The sequence below is a fragment of the Chelonoidis abingdonii genome, chromosome 13 (assembly GCF_003597395.2).
Source record: "Chelonoidis abingdonii isolate Lonesome George chromosome 13, CheloAbing_2.0, whole genome shotgun sequence".
NCBI lineage: Eukaryota > Metazoa > Chordata > Testudines > Testudinidae > Chelonoidis > Chelonoidis abingdonii.
In genome coordinates, this window is record NC_133781.1 from 19,053,986 (window position 1) to 19,076,320 (window position 22,335).

General features: G+C 49.2%; 1 protein-coding gene across 4 annotated transcripts in view; it reads right to left on the reverse strand.

Annotated features, from left to right (window-relative positions):
- Positions 1-1,369: 1,369 nt before the first annotated feature.
- RAB37 (RAB37, member RAS oncogene family) overlaps positions 1,370-22,335 on the reverse strand; it is a 21,367-nt gene continuing 401 nt past the window's right edge. Inside the window, exons 1-9 of one of the 4 annotated variants that reach the window (XM_075071810.1) lie at positions 19,935-20,278; positions 17,938-18,048; positions 14,114-14,155; positions 13,366-13,432; positions 13,165-13,217; positions 11,519-11,584; positions 10,542-10,598; positions 9,149-9,225; positions 5,369-7,823 (exon numbers count right to left, since the gene is read on the reverse strand). In XM_075071810.1, the coding sequence (XP_074927911.1) occupies positions 7,718-7,823; positions 9,149-9,225; positions 10,542-10,598; positions 11,519-11,584; positions 13,165-13,217; positions 13,366-13,432; positions 14,114-14,155; positions 17,938-18,045 (576 nt within the window). In that variant the 5' untranslated portion in view covers positions 18,046-18,048; positions 19,935-20,278 and the 3' untranslated portion in view covers positions 5,369-7,717. Of the gene's footprint in view, positions 1,587-3,354; positions 7,824-9,148; positions 9,226-10,541; positions 10,599-11,518; positions 11,585-13,164; positions 13,218-13,365; positions 13,433-14,113; positions 14,156-17,937; positions 18,049-19,934; positions 20,279-22,335 lie in introns of those variants that run through there. The other 3 variants (XM_075071809.1, XM_032785100.2, XM_075071808.1) reach the window with 3 other exon arrangements.

The window sequence follows — 22,335 nt, forward strand, 5'->3', positions numbered from 1 at the left end:
AGCTGCTCATTGACAGCTCACAAGTGACTTTCTCCGAACAGCTTCTGCAGTATCGGAATCTGTTCAGTACAAGTGGTTCTGGATCTGACTGTGGTGGTGACCTCGTTGCTTGGGAGTTATGGGCTTCACATTAGGAACTGGTTGAATTACTCCTTGCTAACCATATTAATTGCAAGTGTAGCCCCCGTTTCGGATTCAGAATGCGCTTGAACAGCTCCTGATTCCTACTAAAATATTCGTTACTCCAGTTCACAGAATCGTTTCTCTGAGCAACTTTCAGTCCCGTGGGCTGTTCCCGAACTATCTGCTTTCGTTCTGTCTTTGAGTAATTACTATCTGGGGGGTAGGCTGTTTCAGTCACATGACATTGTTTCTGCACTCTGATTGCATAACTGCGTTTTTTTGAATAGGAGAACAATGAGTAACAGGCATCAGGCATGAATTCCTGGAGAAAGCATCAGCCATGCTTACATTAATGACATTTGTGGGATCTGTGAACATTTTCATGAACAAAATGACTCACCCAGGAAGCAGTCCTGATTTGTCCCAGTGCTGACCCCCAACACATCTCCTTGTCCAACTAAAGGACACACACAGCTCGTCTGTTGCATCCCAAACCTACGCTATAACACTCTTGTTATTCCTGTCCTCTCAATGGCATCTTCATTTTGACATGGCCTAATATCCTTTATTGATGACTGATGGCACCAAAGTCACTGAAATTGTTGCCTTTGGCAGATTTGAACCTAGGCCTCCAGAAGCAATTGAACTTGTGTTTTACTATAGCAACAGGAATCACATAAGCTGAAACAATATCAGATGCTAGATTCCTTAGTCAAATTAGATGGAGAGAAAGGGAGAGAAGATGAACTTACACCATGGATTTTGAGGGCACTAGTCTGGTTTCTGCACGTGGACTGGCAGCTTTACAGACATGGTGCTGGACTTTTCCCCCTTTGGTAAAGGTTGCAATGACACAGGCTGGGGTGCAATGACACAGGCTGGGGTGGTGGGGGAGAGGTTCTTTTCTTTGAAGCACCCAGATGAGGCTGGGATCGTTAGCCTTGTGCTGTTTTCTTCTTGAAAAAAATTTCTCTCCTTCTCTCCAAATTCCAGATCCATTTCCCCTGAGTTTCCCTATGGAACTCTGCTAATTGGACTTTGTCCATCTATAACATGGCTTTATGGAAATAGCAAAACTTTGTGGGCTGCCTAAGGTTAGTGCTGTAAGTCAAACCCACTCCAAATAGCATCGTGAGAGGTCCTTTAGGAACCCAACATCATCTTTTTGGTAAACACTAAGGATAACACTGAGTCTGGGAGCTGGATGAAGCAGCAGCTTTATTTTGTAGGTGAAAGGGGAGCAGCAGCTTTCTGTTACTCAAGAGACTACATTACTTGGGACATACATTTAGGAATCTAATATGGAGTGTCCTTGCTCACGACATCCCATTAGACTTCACTTCCTCTCTGGTTGACTGAGAAGGTAATGGAATGTAGAAATCTTGATGTAATGGACCACAGCAGTTCTCAGCATTCTCCCTCCTGGTGTCTTTGCCTGCCCATTATTCCATATTTATTTGAGTCTAACATTTTAAAAGAGGACATCTGCAGGGACACAATCAACTTGAAAAATCCCATTCAGATCTGAAAATGCTGCAATTATTGTTATAACTTGTAACCCCTATGATCACTGTACCCAACAGTCAAATTAGACATTTCTCCCCGTTATATTTACTTTGTGCCCTTGACACCAATTGTGTGTAGTGTGGTGTACTGTTCTGGTGATGGTGCATGCCCCATCCCCTCCCCCAGGCCCTATCAGAAGATGCTACATGTACAGCAGCAGCAGAGCTAAAACTGAAAGTGAACAAGCAGCAAGTAATAGTCTGAGCACCTTGGGTGGTTTTGCTTTTACTCTGAGGCCTGGCCAGAAATCCCCCTGAGCCTAACTAGAGAGGCAGAAAACCCTTAACAGTTTTTTTTAAAGGATTTTAAAATGCAAATTAAATCTAGGGTTTTGTTTGTTCTGGGTCACCCCTTTCTTTTTCATCATACATGAACATCATCATCTGCTGCACAGAGCCAAGGACTGCTGCAACTTCAGCTTTAATGAAGCCTTCTGCAGTTTGTTTATACAATTACTAGTATGCTTAACAGAATCACAGCAACACAGAGCTGACAATGTCACCTGGGAATTCCAGCAAAGTGGACTTCATGCCCTACCACTTCTAGTTAAAATTGAAGCAGGATGAATGTCCGTAGGAAAGTGGGTCACCTTTCATATCATTTCACTATACAAGGCAGGTAGGCAACTGAAGAACCAATTTAGTTCTAAGGAGAGCCCTTCATGAAGCACTGAGTAACTTGCAGAGTGGAAATAAAGGCCTTAGGAGGGGGCTTGGGAAGCACATCTGTAATTACCTCCCTAAGAGTTATCAGCAGGGTTTAAACCTAGGACTGTCAATGCTGTAGAATGGACTTCCACAGCTAGATGAGTAACTATTAACTGATGGCAGCAGCAGTGGGCTATCAAAGAAAAGGCCCAGCCACAAGAGGGAAATATAACACATGCTTTGCAAGCATGACATACGTCCTCTCCCTGAAAAGTATTGCAAGCTAATGTATTCTTCAAGCAAAAAATGTGCTTTTCAGGAATATTTTTATAAGCCAGGAAATTCAAGTCAGTGGTGGCAGGGATGACTTTAGCACTGTGCAGAGAGAGGGAGATGAAAATCACCAGAGCGAAGGAAAGAAACCCACCATATACCTTGCAATTCAGGAACTGAATGATAAAGCAGAATGTGGCAGCTTTCTGAACCAATGTTTATTTTGCTGATGGGTGTCTTCACCACCCTGGTCTCTTCCTAGTCAGGGTTTGTTTGTTTTTTGCCCTTCTTTCCAGCAGCTGCTTATTAGGTTAAGAAAGATAAAAATTTAGATTGCAAAACAGAAAAGAATTAAAAAGAAAAAAAGCCAACCAACTCTCTCTTCTTTTTTTCTTTTTCTTTTTTTCTGCAAGCATCAGCCTAGCTACAGAAGCAATTCCATTGGTGGGAAGAGAAAGGTATTTGGAGAATGCTAGATTCTGCACCATGAGACCAGCAGGGGGAGGAGGTTGGTTTTAATTTAACAGACCATGTTTACTCTTCCCAATCGCCTTTGGACTCTGAAATGTGCAGTGAAATCGTGGGGGCCAGGCAAACGCACACTAGAGATTCCGGGGCTTGCATTGTACACCCTGCTTTTCTAATGACAGCAAATATTGCAATGCAAATCCCACCCAGCAACACTTTCTCTCTTCTCGAATGATCTGAGCTGGAAATTGTTCATGCCAAGAACTAGGCAGACACATTTACTCTCCAAAATACTGAGCTTTAATTCTGTAAACTTGCAAACAACAATCCGTGAACAACAGCTGAGGCAAAGGCATCACCCTGATAACAGAGAGAAGCTCAAGAACGTGTGCCAGGGAATGGACTTGCTGGGTGTGATCCTGCCACAGCAAAGATTCCCATGTGGAATGGTTCAGCGCAGTGTCATTCCATAGCATTCATGACTTGGCAGATATACATGAACTATGTAAACAAGAAGAGAGTCAACAAAAGTATTTGGTTTTTTTTCCTATCATTGCTTTCTAGGATCCTGGCTAATGTGATAACATGGGAAGCTAGGGTGACTTTGATTTTATTGACAAAGGATTTGATCCTGTTCCATCAAACTGAATGGGAGTTTTGACATTGATGCCAGTAGAAACAGGTCTAAAGAAAGGGCAAAATGAAGCATAGGGGCAGCATTGTTGATTTTAAAACTTACACATAGGGCCTGCTCCTGCTCCCTTCAAACTCAGCGGCAAAACTCCCGTTAATTTTGGAGGGGTCAAGATCAAGCCCACAAAATTCATAGGCAAGCATGATATAAAGTGTTTGCTGATTGAGGTGTCTGAGGCATCAGTTCTTTGCAGATCAGGTTTAATCTGATACCTGACAATGGCAGGAGGAAAGATTTGCATTATATACATAGACAAAAAGGAAAGGCAAACAACATTCATGCGTGGGAGTTTATAAATCTCCTATGTTATCGCCTCTGCTCTGATTCAAAGCCTTAATCTGGACCAGGAATTAGCCTCCCAGATACTGCACTCTCTCTTCAGACAGCTCAGCAGCAAGTTACATAGACTAACATGAGGACTTGGTGCAAGTTTAAATCCCATGATCCTTCCTTCTTGTGCTGAGTGCGGGGCACAGGTGCAGAGCTGAGGGTGAAATCGGTAATGCCCATCTCTGGCAAAGCACAGGAGGAGGTAATGGCCTTGCACCCTGTGAAGAAAATGTTCCTGAGATTTCAAGTCAAGGGGAAACAAATAGCAGTGTGTCCAGAGAACTGCTCAGGCTAGTGCGAAGCTCTGACTGACTGGATGAGGAGAACTGTGCATAAGATGCACCAAATTCAACCACAGGAATCAAAAATCCAACATGCAAGTAATGGACAAATCAGAAAGTGACACAATCATGAAAGATCTCCCTGATGCCTCTGTCATGCTGTTGTACAGGCTAACTCCCGCACTGGTTTGGCAAACGATGTTTGTGCTTCCTCTCTGGAGCATTTAATTATTAGTTAAAGCATTTCAGTGTGAAGTCAATCCTCCCGTCCATGGGCTTATTAAGCATCATCAGGGCACTGCCCTCGATGATACTAGTAATCACAGGGGCACTGCTGTGATGAGGCGCATCCTGCTGAAATATTCCTGCAAAAGTCTGTTCTCATCTGACAGAGCATAATAGCCAATGTGACTAACTAGAGCCAATTCCTGCTAGCCTCTGTCACTCCAGTGGTCCTACTGGCCTGGGTGGGAGTTCGGCCTTGTCTGCACTAGGAGTGCGGTACCCGTGTAGGAATACTGGTATGTTATACCAGCAAAGGGCTCCGTATGGACACAGCTCTACCAGCAAGGCTGGGCTTTGTACCAGTATAGTGAAACCACACCGCCCAAGTGAAACAAGCTGCATGGATAAAAGCACAGTTTTGCTGGTATAATTGTGTCTACACTATAGAACTTGACCAGCACAGTTATGCTGGTCAGGGATCACATCTCTTCCCAATATTTCTATGCTGGCAGAATTCTGTAGTGTAGACATAGCTTTTGCTGTTAGGGGGTCAAATAAATTGACTTTCCTTATAAGTTCCAGTTCCTGGAGGGATGGCCTTTGTGTTTTTTTTAAGCATATGGACAAAAGAAATATTGGCCCAGTAACTCGAATGGGTAATTATTCTGTACCCTTATATACAACAGGCATGTGACAGGTGCTGCACACACAGACGAGACAGGTACTTGGAGAGAGTAACGCACAGTCACTCTCAGGGCCCCAATTCAGCAAAGTCAATGGGACTCACATAAAGCATATGCTTCAGTGTCTTGCTGAATGGGGCCACAGGAATCACCAGGGGTTTGCAACTTGCACTAGAGAAAGGAAAATGAAAACCAGACAAATGGTAAAATCATGGTAAAGGTGACACACACAGGCCACAGTCAGGAAATCTAAACTCTAAAAAAGAATAGCTGTAGAAATGCTGGCTCAAGAGCTTGGCAGACGGACGGTCTCTAGCTACCGACAAAAGAGCTACTGTGTGGGCAGTGGGGAGAAGCCTTCTCCGACTATCTCCCATCAACATGTCTGGGAGTAGAAGGGGAGCTTGCTCTCCGTGCCCATGTGGAGCTTGGCCGCTCTGCTGGCAAGTCGGTGCCAAATGCAAGGGTTATTTCTGTACTGTGCACACCCGCCTCGTAGGAACCGGCCAGAGACTCATTTCACACAGGCCACTCCCCAGAGCAGCAGCCGGTGGTAACCATCAGCACAGCTGCCTTTTGACTGGATTCGCCTCTCGCTCAAGCCAGTGGGACTCTCTCCCTGGGCTTCAGTAAGAATTCAGATTGAAGCTAAGCTGGTGGCCTAGAGGTCAAAGGCCCTGTGCCCTGTTATCAATTCCCTGAGCACTCCTGAGGAAAACCAAACCGAAGGCAGGACCCATATCGCTCCTTTGCCCTGTGTTTCCCTAGTGAGCTCCAGGGCCTTCAGAATGCTACGTAATCAAAGGCACCACATGTGCTGCAACAGCCAGGCTTATGGGGGTGCAATGGGGAGAGATGGGCAAAGCCTCCTGTTCTGCAGTTGGGACCAATTCATGTCACAGCTTCAAGGTTATTTGAACACACCCAGAGAGAGGCAGCAGGGGGTTGCCTTTGAGAGCACGAAACACCAGGTCGTTCAGCAATTAGGGCTTGATCTAGAGCCCAGTGAAATCAACAGGGAGACTCTCAAAGGCATCAGCAGGCTTTGGATCAGGCCCTTAATTTTCAGCAGTTTTATTTCAACAGCAACAGGCACAGCTCCTAGCTCCATCTGTAGGAGCGTGACATGGGGAGTACAATGGCCTGAGCTGGCAGAATAAGACCTCCCCTGTCCTGGTGGCTGCCAGGAGGTGGATTCTGCAGCAAGTGGCACAGCCTTTTTCCAAACAGGCTAGCAATACTGGCTCCATGCTCACCCCTACCTTAGCAGCGCGAGTGCCAATGCTTTAGAAGAGGATCAGGGCAGGGTCCAGAGCGAGTCCGTGCCATGCTGGACTTGGTCTCTCCTAAAGGATTAAATAGCAATCTAGCCTGAGATAAATATAAATAAGAGCAGATTTGAAATATTTCTTTTTAAAGTCAGAAAAATAGATAGCGATCTCCTTTCTCTCCACTATCCACGATCGGCAGCTTTCTCCCAACATAACAGGCACTGTAATAACACTGCGCACCCCAAGTCCTTTGCTTGGGACATGCTCACCGGCAGGAGGAGGGGGGCACACAAGACAGCCCAGCTGCAGGGGTCTGGGGGAGGTGAGGGGAATGGGGAGGGACCAGATGTCACAGGGGAAAGGTCTCCCATTCCTCGTCCTTTAGCAAACACTTCTGCTGATTTCATTCACTGCAGGAAACTTCATCTGCTAACGCAAGAGAATGAGAAATGGTTCTTCCTGCTCTGTTCGCTGCCCTGACTCCCTCAGCCTGGTGAGACTCCAGAGCAGAGATGTACCATGGAAACTGGCAGAAAGGTGGGGACTCTGGACTGGAAAGGTGCAGGATCCCGGCTGTGCAGCAGTGCTGACCTGGCCCAATCCAGATAGATACAGGGTTGTGGCTATGCTGCTGAGGATGACTCGGTCCCGTCCTGAAAATGGGGCACTGGATATGCTGCCAACATTGTCTTGGTCCAGTTCAGATAGACACTGGGCCCTGGCTTGTTTGGAGGCCGAACCATCCGAGTCCTGATCTCTGGGGTCCTGGGCTCTGCAGGCAAGGCTGACGCAAGCCACTCCCGAGAGGCAGGGCTTTGGCTGTGCTGCCAGGAGTGACTCCTCGAAGGTTGGACTCCCATATCATAAGATTTTCTAGTCAGGCAAAACCCAGAACTGGCCTTTATTTGGCTTCTGTTGTAACTTCCCCACAGCCACCCACACTCATACACGTCCACACACATCCACACGCACACCCTGCCCCCTCTCAGGATAGGTTTGCCCTTTTTCCTATTTGTAATTTATGGCTAGAAATATTTTTAGAGAGTCTTCTGAGGACAGGAATCTGACCAGTTTCCTCTCCAGCTCCGGCTTGCTCTTGCATTATACCAGGCGCCTGTGCCCCACGTTGTCCTTCCTGCCCTGCCATCTTCCTCTCTCACATGAAGGAACAGCAGCTGGACTTTTTCTTCTGTGACTCTATGTATTCCTGAATCTGGAACCTGGGCTCGTCCGGCTGCTGCACAGCTCGCTGCTTGAGTTCTCTGAAAGAAGCACAGCGGTGACACATTGTACCAGCCACTCCTCGCACAGCAGAAGCAGCTGTGGATCTCTGAAGAACGGCGGATGTGATGCTCTCCACCTCCCTTTCTTCCAGGGGGTGGTGATGAGAGGGTGGAACACATGGCTCAGCTCCTGGAGCAGATCTGGGCCTGTGCTCCTTCCCCTAGCAGGAAATGGATGTGCCATGGAGTCGACAACCTCAGCCCACTCCAGCCCTCTCTGTCAGCCGACACATCTGGCCAAGTCTTAGCTAGTGTGCAGAAGGCCAAGAGCCACGTAGACGGGGAGATACTGCTCCAGCCAGGGAAGCAGCATGAACTCAGGGGAAGGTGAAACAAAAGAATTCTTCGTAGGGTATCTTGGAGGGCTAGGGTCTGCGGATGGGACAGATGTGTTAGCACAGGGTTAATCCCACTTGCTGGCAGTGGACCTGCATGATGTAGCACTGGGTTAACATTCAAGGAGCCTTTGATGTTTCTATTTTGTGGTGGAGCTTGACTGTACCTCTGTGAATCAGTCACCACCAGCAGCATAGCCCCCTTTCAGCCCCTTTGCCCTGGCCCCTGCTGCAGCTGGCATGTAGGCGGTGGAAAGCAGTGAGGTTTCTGAAGTGCTGCTTGGAACTGGACCCACATGCCAGGGCCGCTAGATGGCAATTCACAGGCCTGTGACCTGACTGTCAAAAATTAGCTCAGGGCTAGAACTTGGCTCCCCAGCCTGAGAGCAGATCTGGGGATAAAAGAGACAAGGGACCAGATCCTCAGCCAAAGTCAACAGAACTCTGCCCCTTTACACCAGCTGAGGCTCTGGTCCAAGTGCTCTCAGGGATTCTGACGCTTTTTTATCTCACTCTAGAGGAAAGCGTCTGAGCGTCATAGACTTTTCCCACAGGAAGTGCTGGACTGAAGCAGACCAGCAGCCAGTGCAGACCTGCAACCTGTCCCTGCCCTGGGCGAATGGCATCTGCTTTAAAGGAAAGCATCAGACTCCCTCATTGGACAGCCCAGGTGTGCATGCTTTACAAACATCGATGAGTTAAGCTTAATAATACTCTGATATAGGGCAATTTCATAGCCATAGGAGGTTAAGCAGCTTGCCCATACAGTGAGTGTGTAGAACCCAAGAGCCCCGGTGCCTAGTCCCCTGCTCTAACCACTAGATGACACTTCTCCTTTGAAGGCAAAGATATCTCCCTCCCCTAGGGGCACATGCTCTCAACCCTGTGCACATGTTAAATCAATGCCCCTCGGTATGGGAAGGCAGCCCTGGCCTGGGAAGCTGCCCTTTCAGTCCCTCAGTTACTCACTTGGCAATGGCCACAAATGCCAGCTCCACGTTCATGCCCGTCTTGGCGCTGGTCTCCATGAAAGGCACTCCATATTCCTGCAGAGGGGGCATAGCACCATCAGCCACTGCACTGCCAGTTACTACCCTTTCCTCTAGCTCCCGGCCTCTTCTGAAACGCCCCCCGCCAATCTGCCAGCACAGCCAATCTCAGGGGATTAAAGCCAGTTCCTTGGATCTGGGCCCTTGGCCAGAAGAGGCACCAGATGGAACAGCAACCTGAGGCAGAGCCATCAGGGGCAGCACTAGAGACTTGCACAGCTGGTTACTCTGGGGTGCCTGGTTTGAAGGAAGATCAAAGATTCCAGAAGGGGGAGAGCAGATCAGAGGCCCTCCAAGGGGGAGAGGAACAGGGGTCTCTTTGGGGATCTGGAGAGGAGGCGGCTAATGTTTTGGTGGAGCCTCATTTGACCGTATCATAGAAGAATCATAGAAGATTAGGGTTAGAAGAGACCTCAGGAGGTCATCTAGTCCAACCCCCTGCTCCAAGCAGGACCAACGCCAACTAAATCATCCCAGCCAGGGTTCTGTCAAGCCGGGCCTTAAAAACCTCCAAGGATGGAGATTCCACCACCTCTCTAGATAACCCATTCCAGCGCTTCACCACCCTCCTAGTGAAACAGTGTTTCCTAATATCCACCCTAGACCTCCCCCACTGCAACTTGAGACCATTGCTCCTTGTTGTGTCCATCCCACTGAGCAGATGGATTAATGGTCTCTCACATACCTTGGCAGGCTGAGGGGTGCATCCTTGTACTGCACACTGCTCCAATTCTTATCACCACTCCCACCAATGCAGCCCTCCCAGGACCCTCCCTCACACTGCAGTTCAATTACTCCCCCACATGCTATCTTCAGCCCTCAACCTTCTGCATCTCATAACCTTCCCTACCCTCCCACCCCATCTAGCTCTCCCCTACCTCTGATCTCTCTCACTTTCATCCCTTCAGTCCAGACACAGTCCCAAAGTCAGTGCTTAATTTGTAATGAAAGAGGGGCCAGGGCTCAAGCAATTTTTTTAGATTCATAACTGATGCAGCAAAACCAGAGGCTCCGGGGCTCCGACCTGCCAGGCCCAGAAGGGCCGGGGCTCCGACCTGCCAGGTCCTGGCACAAATTAAGCACAGCCCAGAGTACGTGTAAATCTGAAAGTGATGTAAGACCTGGATGAATTGAGGTGATAGATGGATGATTGGCTCAGAGAAACAGCTCTGTGATCCCAGGGAGTAGCCTAGTTAAGGTCTGTCCCGCACAGCAAAGGAGATCATAGTCTACATGGGGCTGAGGATGATGAAGGGAGGGACCAGATACCTTCAGGGATGACAGACACCCTGCAAAACCCTGGGGCGGCTCACCCTGGCTAGTGACTCTCCATCCTCCATCTTGATGACTCTCTCGCTGCTCACATCAGCCTGTAAACAAAGGGAAATCATTACTGGAGTGGCACAGAGACTCTCAGATCAGCCTTGCGCTCGCAGGCCATCACTGAGCCACCAAGCCCTAGGCTTCACTTGCTGAAGACTCAGACTTGGGCTTCCCTCTGCTGGCAGAAGTGGGCATGGACGCACCCAAGAGTCATTTTGCAGCATTTAAACCGCTCACCATGTTCTCTTAGGAAAGTTCCAAACCCAGATAAATGTCACAGGGAGGGACATGGGCACAGCAGTGGGACCTCAGAGCTCATGGATGCTGTTCCTAGCACTGACATGGGCTCCCTCTGGGACCTCGGAGGATAATTAAGGTTGGAAGAAGAGCGCTCCATATAGCGAAGTGTTATCACAGAACCAATTTAAGGAATTACAGAATTTAAAATGTAACCTGGTTCTGGGTTTGGAGCAGCGAGTCACATCCACCGTAGGTCCCTGAAACAGTGGAACCCAGGGTTTGAGCCCTGGTGGTGACGCTGTCTGTGGGATATCAGAGCTTCTTGAGCTTCCCTCCATGCCTACTGGACAACTCAAGGAGTGGCTGAGTTTTTTGTCTGGTACCTTGGTAGATAGGTACCTGGTACCTTGGTGGATAGGGTTTGAGGAAAACCAGACAAGGCCACACAGGGTGATGAAGTTGGAAAATGGAGAAGCTTGAACGCTGCCCTGCATGGTCAGAGCTGATATGGATCAGCAGTGGTTGGAGATCACGTTCTTCCATAATGGGGCAGGCAAAGCACCCCATGAGATGGGGTCACCGAATGAAGAGGGGGAGCCTCAGAGCCACGTCTGTACCGATCTGGGGTGTCCTCAGTCTGAGGTGGGGGGAGACAGCACAAAACAGAGAAGGAGAGTAGCTGTACATGAGCACATCTCTCAGTCGCCCACCAGGAAGCAACACTCACCTTATTGCCTAACAACATAATGACCACATCCTTTTGGGCATATTCGTGTATCTCTGTGAGCCAGGCCTGCAAGAGAGGAAGAGGGTCATGTGGTATTAAAGATGAACAGCAGAGACAAGCAGGTTTATATGCAACTGTAAGTGTGTGGGGAGAGCCAGGAAAGCCCCTGCATAACAACAGCCAGTCCAGATTAAAGGGGTGGAACATGGTCTGCTATTTCCAAGTAGTTTTAGAGCACTTATGCCCAACGGTCTCTGGGACACACAAACAATGGCTGGTGAAAAAATTCAAGGATTCGAAATCTGCTTTTGTTCTGATGTGGAAAGAAACTGAGCCCTTTCAACATTTTTCATGGAACAAAACAGACAAAGAAAGAGATCCCTGCTTGACCTGATTCGGGGCAGAGACTAAAACCTGGGTTGGCCACATTCCTGTGGAGCATCTGAATCATGGGGCTATTTCTATTCTGGGGTGGTGCATTGTCTTTCTCTCCCTCTCCACTAGCAATTCCATCCAGGACCAGAGAAACCTTCTCAACAATAGTGTTGTCAAACTGATCTCTCTCCATGAAACGTTTCGGTTTTGACCAATCTCCATTTTCTGATGGAAAATACGTTTCATCAAAAAATTTCCATCTGGCTCTCCTCTCTGGGCACGTTAGTCAATGCTTTGTCCCTGCACCTCAGTGTCCAGTAGAGTCTGCCAGCCTGCACCATCATGAGCCCAGTTCTGTGCCTCAGGACGCTGTCCGCCAAGCGGCGAGATTCAGAGGCAGCCTCCCTTTGGGTCTCTGACTTAGCATAGTGCCAGCTACCTTCGGTGCCCATTGATTGTACATGGCTTTCAATACAGTGTAGCACCGAACAATTCTTCCAAACCTATCTGACTTAACAACTCATGTTACCAGCATGCAATGCCGCTGCATCACCAATGTGATAGCTTGGAGAGGATAATAGTCTACTACAGTTGCCAGCTAACAGAGTTTCTCCTTCAGCTCAAGTAGCAGAGGCTCTGCTTTCAGTGCTGACGACCCATGATAAGAATGCCCCACTGGTTTCAAGGAGAGCCTAAGGTGTTCAACTTTCTGCAGTACTGGGTTCTGGACCCAGAGTACAACTATTCCCCTATGCCCACTGTGACTAAGGCAAAGGTCGCCCATCACATCGTAACACAGAGAAAACTGAACAGGCAGGGAAGTGGCCGTTCTGCTTTGCTAGCTGCCAAGAATCAGGACAGGTCCTCCCATTACATCAATCTGCCAGAGCTTTGACAATGCTTCAGCTCTTTCCCCTGGGACTCAGGTCATCTCATCCCACAGGAAAGCCAGCTACATGGAGGGATGAGTGAAGACACAGGGACGTGTGCCTATGGTGCTAGGGGTGCACTGCACTGGGAATAGAGTTGCTGCATTAGATGGCTCTGGAAGGAGAGTTCCATACTTGTGAGTTGAGGTGTAATGTGTTTAAAGCCAAACATAGCCTCCTAGACCCAGTGCAGGAAGCTTTCTCTCAAGCACTTAGAAAGCTATCTGGGTGTGCAGAGTCCAGACATTGAGGAATAAGGGGCTGAGGAGACTCTGCTGCCCCTCTCTGCTGGTTTAGGAGTTAACGATTGTGCCAGTGAGGTCCAAGGGGATAGATACTGACCCGAATATTGTCAAAGGACATTTTGCTGGTGATGTCATAAAAGAGGAGCAAAGCTGGAAGAAAAGAAGAGACACAAAGCAGGGGTTTAATGAGGATTCTGTTCCTGGGTATTAGTGTCAAGAACAGTTCCATTAGGTCTGTGGATTCTGGTTCTCATCTGACCCCGAATCGGGCAAACCACAAACCCGCCTGAGAACCTACCCTGGGCATCTCTGTAGTAGGCGTGGGTCACACTACGAAATCGCTCCTGCCCTGCCGTGTCCCAGATCTGCAAAGAAACAGCCCCGATGAAAACTAAGGGAGAAACCCCACTGCCACTCGTCTCATTCCCAGCTCTCCAATCCCAGGGGAGCGTTGGCATCTGGACGTAACAGAAGGTAATGAACCAAGACCCCAGAGTCAGTGCAAGTATTCAGGGATCCACTGCTTGTCTATGCTGCTCCTTGTGTAGGAGGGGATTTCCAGGTTATAAAAACAAGTCTGAAAGAGATTCAGAGTTCTGGATTGAAATGATATATGAGGTCCCAAGCCAGAGTTCAGGTTGCAAGTTGCCAAAGTTATATAGGGCAAATGCATGAAAGGTCGGTAAAAACTAAGCCTTTGTCTCTGATCTTTATGAAGGGGTGGTTTTACAGGTGTTGTATAGTGTGTACATTTAGCATATCACGTACCACATCACACCTAGAAAAGTCTTTGCCCCAAGGGCTCACCTCTCCCTGAGACATGTCAATATTAATAGCTATCAAACGCTGGCTGGCTGTGCACTGTCGCTGCAAGAGTTCAACTGGGAGATAACAGATCGGCTTCCCTTTCCCTCCCCCTTACCCTTATTAGGGAGCGTGTACACATGGCAAAGAATAGATAAAAGCCATCGAGCCGCCACCTATCTGTACAGACACCCTCAAGTATTAACTGCACATGCTGCATTAGGATCAATTACCGGACTCACCTGCAATTTTACATTCACACCGTCCACTGCCACGACTTTATTCTGTAAGAGAAAACAAAACCACACTGGTTTAATATGGTGGGAACGCCAGGTGTTGTCTTTTGCGGGCTGCGCTTCTGCATACTGCATTCCACAGTACCATTGGCATCTTGAACCTTATGGCATGGTTCAGTATAGACCAGCTCCATTGATGCAGGAGCATGCCATGCTGGATTCAGAGCCTGGAGACAAAAAGAGAAGGAGGTAACAGGTAACTCTCTTCTAGGTCTGCCTCTTTTCTCTGCAGCAGCTTCTCCTGTCAGCTAAATAGCAAGGCAGGATATGAACAAAGATAGATGTTAATTGACTCAATGTTCATACTCATGGTGTGAGCCCACTGAATACATTCAAACTGACAGCTGTGGAGAAAGATTCCAGCTTGGGCATCCCTCAAGGATGCATTTTCCTATAATTTAAACATCCATCTGAAGAGACTGGGAGCTGGTGAACATAAGAACGGCCATATTGGGTCAGACCAAAGGTCTGTCTAGCCCAGTATCCTGTCTGCCAACAGTGGCCAATGCCAGGTGCCCCAGAGGGAATTAACAGCACAGGTAATCATCAAGTGATCCATCCCCTGTCGCCCATTCCCAGCTTCTGGCAAACAGGCTAGGCAGGACGTCATCCCTGCTCACACATCACGGTCATGGGCACCCTAGAAATATCATAGCTTAGACGGATTGCATTAGAAGCAGAAAAACAGAGACATCCAGAAATAATAATGTATGGAACGAAGGCATCTAACAGAACATCTCTCCTGAACCCCCCTTCAGAGCTTGGACCAAAAAAATTACAGGAGGTGTTTGTTACCAGCCTCCCCTGCAAGGCACTTTACACCAAGCTGCAACGTCCTCTCTCCTCCACTGATCTGAAATTCAGCCTCTCACAGAATTTGATACACTCAGTGCCACAATCTGGCTGGTTTTCTTTTATCTCAGAGCCTCTTCCTCAGAAGTGCTAACAGATGGGCTGAAACCTGCGAGGTGCTGACCGCCCGCAGTTCCTGCCGACATCTGTGGGAGTTGAAGAAGGTGCTTTGCACTTTGCAGGATTGGACCTAACACGTGAGTGACACAGCTCTGGTCTGGGTTATTTCCGGGATTGCCCCAGATTAACAGACAAAGGCAGTCACTTGAGAAACACAAGCAGAGATCAGTGGGAAAATTCAGTGCAGCCTCAGCCTGGGTGAGAATTTACATGGCCCTGTCCAGCTAAGGGGTTCATTTGGTGGCAGTAAAGGAGAGGAGTAAAAATCCTGTAAACATCAACCAGCTACATATTAAAGAAGCAGCAAGTGCCATTAAATCCAGACCCATGCTCCACCTGCTCAGACTCCTACCTGTGTGTGCAAACAGGCTTGCTGGGGGTGTTTTCATACTGCGGATAGTTGGAGGCTCCGGGCCACTGATACTCACCTTGTTTTGATTGGCTGAGTGGGTGTTTCTTATCAGTGAATACTCTTTTTACTCGGGTTATGACTGGCAGGGTGGGTGTCACTTGCCAGTGCATTCTCTGATTGGCTGGCTGCCTTCCTAATGAATGCCCTGGAAACTCTGGTTGCTTTGATTGGGCACCTCTTAAGAGTGGATATTGACATGATGGTGCCAGACCCTGAATGGGTAAGGAGAGGGTGCACCAGCGTGGGATGCTGCTGCCAAACCCTCCCCTGGCTGCAGATGAAAAATATAGTGGAACTCAGAAGTGGGGGCATTAAAAAGGCATCCGATGAGCAAGTTAAATGCAGCAGGTCATCTGTAATTAATATGAGTACACTAGCCTTGAACACTTGTCACCAGAGTAGTGACACGATGCAAAACAGAGAGGCCCAGGTAGAGCTCTCCATTCAGTGGCAGGGAGCTTGCATCTGGCTGATGCCTCAGGGCAGTGCATGGAGCGCTACCACAACAGTGCAAGAAAACACAACACCGCATGCATGCTCTCGCCCAGCCTAGCCACGCACAGTGACAGGAACAGGGTCTCTTCCTCTTGTTCTTGTCTTGACGTTGTTTTTAGCTTTGGAGCAGAGACTGTGCTGCATGCCCAGGAGAAGCACCACAGAAAGCAACGGTTCGGCTGTTGGTGTGCAGAGACCACTGCCCACCACGCTAACCAATCTAGAGTTTCATGGTTCACTTGTACAGCCCCATCTGTCTGTAGCCATCGGTTGTCTCCTGTCTTACACTTAGACTGGACACTGCCTGGGTCAGGGATCGTCTTTTTATTCTGTGTTTGCACAGCACCTAGCACCATGGGCTCCTGGGCCATGTGGGGCTCCTAGATGTGATGATAATACAAATGATAAATACTAATAATAAAATGAGGCCCAATCCACAGGAATGGAGTAAAAGGCGGCTTCAGTTTCTGGGCTGCTCTGGGGGCCAAAACAAAGCAGCACATAAGGGCTGACGCAGGAGGCAGAATCTGCCTCTCCATCTTTGTATGTGTAGTAAAGCACCACGTATCCCTGTGGCGCCATATCAACAATTCAGCGCAGAGCTACCAAGGGCAATAGAGAAAACCCTGAGGTTAAAATGTCAGGTCACTGACATCAAGAATGTACCTTCATTCCACACACACCTGCACTTTCCCCGACACAACCACCCCCTGCAGCATCACAAGGTCACATGTCTGCATCCCAGGACATAGAGATCCCAGATCCCACAGACCCACAATGTCACGGGCACAACCCTGCATTAATAATCAGTTGCACACACCTGCATTACAGACAGGGCTTGGTGAACTAGTCTGGGTAGAACAAGAACCAGATGGAACATTTCATCACACTGAAGCTGAAGGTGATTTGAGGGCTGGACAAGTAAAGGTAACGCTCTGAAACCCTGGCTTCAGTTTTGCGCCTCTCTGCCTTGCACAGCCACAGCAAGAGATGCTGGTTCCAGGAGAACAGATGGTTTCTGGCCCAGATGATCAATAAGCATCCTGGGGCATGGACCATCTTTTTGTTCCATGTTCGTACACTGCCTAGCACAATGGGGTGCTGGGCCAGGCCTGGACCTCAGAGGCAATCAATAATGGCAATCCTCCTCCTCCTTCCCAGGAAGCCTTTCATGCTAGAGTCCAGCTCAGTTGTGCAGGCTTCAAATGTTCACAGAACGGTGGAATAAGAGCCCAGACGTTTGGGCGTTTATCTGGCTCAAACCTCTGAGGTTCACCCTTCACTACTGATAAATCTCTGGCATCCATGCAGGCACACTGCACACGCATCCACACCGACCTCATATACAATACATCCTTTGGGAGAACATATCCTCCATTCATACAGCCAGACTCCGATCTCTGTGTGGCTTAATTCAGTGGACTAACTCCCAATTTGCCCCAGTGTAAGTGAGAGCAGAGTCAGGCCCTAAGTGTAAACGGAGGGCTGGAAATATAAGACAATAAGAAAAGATCCCATGTCAGGACAGCAAAAACTGGGTCTGAGTCTTCTGCTTCCCTGACTCGAATGTACTTTCAGGGCCACACACTACAGGGATTGGTGCCCTCTGAATACACTAGACTGTACGCTAGAGATACTCTCCATAGCTGCAGCAGCACTACTGGCTCCAGCCCCACCTGCATGTGGATCACGTCAGACAATCACATAATCCTCTCTGCGCTTTCCCCTTTTCTTCAGGCAATAGCTCCTGCAATCGAAGACACAAGGGCAGTTTAATTGAAGCCTCTTCCGTTCAATGATTATCTGAATGTGGGCAGAGGGGGTTTTTCATGCTCATCCCCTGAGCTGTAACAAGGGGCTCTCCCTAGTGCAGAAAGCTGTAGCGTCTCACCCGGAAGTCTATGCCGACAGTGGCTATGAAGGTCCCAGAGAGGAAGGCCCCGTCTTTGAACTGGAGCAGGAAGCAGGTTTTCCCCACGCCCGAATCGCCAAGCAGCATCACCTACAACACGGGTGCAAAAACTCATTAATAGTGAGGGGGGAGAGTGTGATTCGGGGTGAGGGCAGAACCGGGGTGAGGGTGGTACAGCCCTGTTGAGGAGGAGCACCGATTGGGGCAGTGGGTGACACAGCCATGGGCAGCCTGGGGTGTTTCTTTTTGTTCCCAGAGCTTGTCAGAGCTATCAGTTTCGTTTCCTCTCCCGACTCCCTTCCTCTTTCAAACACAGATTTGAGCCCCACACAAAGCGACACGGCCCTATAGTGTATGGCTCACATACAGCTTCCCTTAAAGCCGCGTCTCCTCAGCCGGTGGCAATGTTCCCCCGCAGTGTCGGCTGCTCCATAGACTGGGAATTACTTCTGCAGCTGCAGGTGAGTCCTAGAAATTAACTTCCTTCCCTCCCTGCTCCTGTGGTGGCCTCTAATACAGTCAGAGCCAGGAACAGCTCAGATGTTCAGAGCCGAGGTATGGGCAGCATCTCACTGGCTCAAGTTTCCTTCTCTTCTCTTTGCTCCCACAGCACTCAGCCATAAAAGCACATGACCTGACTCCATAGAGCTTCCAATGGGCAAAATATAAGAAAGAAAGAAAGAAAGGGAGAGAGCACTAGAAGCAATGGAAGTCATTGCAGGAGGGATGTCACTGCTAGAGAGTCTGACCATGACCCCATTATCAAGCAGGGAATGGCTAAATGAGTTTCCCCTCTAAATGAACATATCATTTAATTACTGCTTCTACCAATGCTTCGCAATGGCGTTAGGCCAGGGGCACTATGCTGCTGGCGCTCTTTGTAATTAGACACGTTCCATCTACCAATACCCCATCCATCTCTTAATGGAGAATGGGACACACCATGGCACTATCCCCCTCCAGTCAGTTCTCCAGATACCAGCGTCAGGCTATCACAGGTAGAATGATGAAGATTTCAGGCCTAGCTCAAGAAATGGCTCATTTTTTCTGTCCCATTTGTCCAGGCCCAAGGAGAAAGTCCAGGATATAGACCTTAACACATTCAATCTGCCTTCACCAAACACGGACATTGCACCACAGAAGTAGATCACATCATGGAATGGGCCACCCAAATACCCTGAAAGAACCTGCTTCAATACAGAAATAAAACCCCCTCCAACCACACACGCCTACTTGTCACCAAACCTACTATCTCATACCGGAACTCATACAGGATAACATCAAACAACTACAACCATACTTGATAGGGACTCCGTCCTGAAAGAAATCTCTCCTGAACCCCCACTTCTGGCCTACAAACAACTCCCCAACCTCTCCAAGCTCATCATCAGAAGCAAGCTCCCCATAGACTAGGACCCACCAACTCAAAGTGGTGCCAGACCCTGCCAGAATAACAGATGCAAAACCTGCAGCCATATCTCCACTGCTCCAATGATCAACACATCTCACAACTCACCTTTCAAGATCCCTGGATCCTATACGAGCATATCACAACCTCATTCAGTGCACTAAATGCACAGTAACTACTATGTGGATGAAACCAGACAGTCACTCTGCTCTTGAATGAACTCACACAGGAAAACGATACAAGACAAACACCCTGTCACCTGTGGGTGAACCCTTTTCACAAAGTCGTCACTCTGTATCTGACCTCTCAGTCCTCATCCTGGAGGGAAACCTGCACAACACTTTCAAAAGACAAGCCTGTGAGCTTAAATTCATAACTTTGTAAGGCACTAAAACTCATGGACTGACCAGAGACACTGGATTTATGACTTACTATAACAATCCATAACCCACTAACACCACCCTCCCCAGCTGCCTTCTTCCCACTTCCTTCACCCCCCATGACTGGAGGGGTGTTAACGGGCCACTTCCCTTTGAATGGTCCCTTGCAATATGTGATAACTACTTACGCTGAACAATCGGTTCCACCTTGTATGTAGCTGTGACTCTCTGAGTACCTTTCCCAGAGCTCTGGGTAAACTCGAAATTGCCTCTCTCACCAATGGAAGCTGGTCCAATAAAAGATCTTACCACGCCAGCCTTGTTTCCCTGAGCAAACTCTGCCAGCCCCAGGCCTCTCTGCCTTGCTCCAATCACCTCACCCACACCAGATACCAAAACAAACACACAGCTCAGCATCCACTCCTCCTAAGCAAACAGCACTCAGCTTGGATTCCCCGCTTCATTGGCACCTCCACATTCATTTTTACACTACAGAGGGCAAGGCGGCACCCTCGCCAGGAGAAACACTGTGCATTATTAACAAGTACTCAGCTGCCCAGAAAGTGTGATCCCTTCCTGCCTGCTTTGTGATGACAGCAATTTCCTGGCTGTCACTGGGTGATAATTCATCAGGCACGTGGGCAGCCCCTGTTAAAAACAGACCCAAAGCAGGGACTACAGAAAGTGACCTGCAGAGAATGAAATAGTCTACGGTCCTGCCTGCCAGTGGAGATGAGCTCCTGCATCCTCTGCGGAAGTCAATGGGAGCTGCAGGTGGTCTGCACTTCTGAAAGTCAGGCCCTCACATTCTAGTTGTCCCTGTCTGGACAAGGTGTCTGTCCTGGAGGAAAGATGGGGGATGGGATCATTCTTGTTGGGCCAGCAAATAAGCTGCACCTCAAAAGATCCTGAGCCCCCAAATGACCCTTCTGCAGGCGAATTCACCTTGACTGATGTCGCCAAATCCTTTGCTGCAGACACACCTGAACAGAGACAAGCTTTGGGAACAGCACTCTATTCTGGCCCTAGCATGCTCCAAGTAAAGTTCCCAGGTTGCTTTCGGGAAAAAACTCTCCCCGCATAAGCCCACCAAAAGAATCAGAAAGAAAGGAGCAGGAGGAAGGTGCGAGCATTGAAAAAGAAAAGAAAAGAAAGAAGTGGCCAAGAAAAAAAAATGGACTCAAATGCAATTTTTCGGAATAACCAAAGCAAAGCAGGACGAACCCTCACAGCAATCGCAGGCAGGGGCAAAACAAGCTGCGAGGCAGAGTGGAAGAACGGTTAGGGTGCTAGCTGGGACTCAGAAGTGTTCCGGCTCCTCCCCTGAGTCAATTCCCCGCTCTGGCACAGACTTCCTGTGTGACCTTGGTCAATTCACTTTGCCTCTCTGTACCTCAGTATCCCCAGCCATACAGTGGGGGTGTAACAGCCCTGCCCTGCCTCCTATGGGTGCTGTGAGGCTAAATGCCTTAAAGATTGTGGTTAACTCTGGGAGTGGAAGCTATATAAGATAGGTATTGCAGCTGGGAGCGAGCAAAGCAAGCCCCATGAGGAAATGTTTCTCCCTGTGTTCACAGCTCAGGGTGCAAATGCAGAACTCTGTGAGCACAGCGAGACCCAGAAAGGGAAGGGCTGCATACATCTCACAGTACTAAGCTTTATAAGCATCTTTCTCAGATGCAGGCTGCAGTCTCTAAGAAACACAGCCAGCATATACTCTGCTGGGTCTGGATCAAGTCCAGCCCACACATTCCCACTCGCCATGGCCTGGCCTCTCCTCTGGGCAGGGGTGCGGGGACAATTTGAGCGGCTCCACTATCACTAGAACTCCCTATCGATGAGCACATCCAGTGTTGGGGGAAGCACTTCTATGGCTGGTAACAGATACCTCTGCTAGGAGCCATTGCCATGAGGCTGACTTGGTTAGGTGCCCATCAAGTGGCAACTGGTAGCTGACTGTGGGGACAGAGAGGATGAGGAAGCTGGTAAAGGGACAGAATTGACAGCTGCCAACCTCCCCTGCGCTCTTGGGTGCCCGCCCTCCATGGCAGCCCTGCTTCCACTGCCATGGGAAGTCACTTGGGCCTCCCGCCCTTGTCAGACACGAAGCCAGGACCCTTGGGGTTGGTTCCCAGCCTCCTCAGGCTGTAGGGCCAGGTCACAAAAACGGCTCTTTCTGTGACCCGGCCCACAGGTGCTTTGGGTGAGCTTCCCTCTCCATGGCTATAGGAACATACCCGCCTCTGTCGCATGCAGGGACACAGCAGCCCCCGAGCCAGGCCAGCCCCACACTGGAAGGGCAGGGGAGGGCACCCCCCCCCCCCCCTTCAGAGCGGATCCCTGAGACCCAGGGCGCGTCTGACAGGCACATGAGCCTGGACTCGAACCCTTCCCTCCCCCGCCCTGCCCCACTGGCCCCTTTGCTAACTGTCCCCGCTGCAGAGATGCTTTCAACACGCTGCCCGCAAAACCGCTCGCTTCCTCCAGAGCCGGGGGCGCCTGAGCGGCACCAGGGCTGCAGAGGGAGCCGCGTGCACCAGCGAGCGGGGCAGAAAACCGGCCCTACAGGAGCGTGGCCACTGGGAAGAG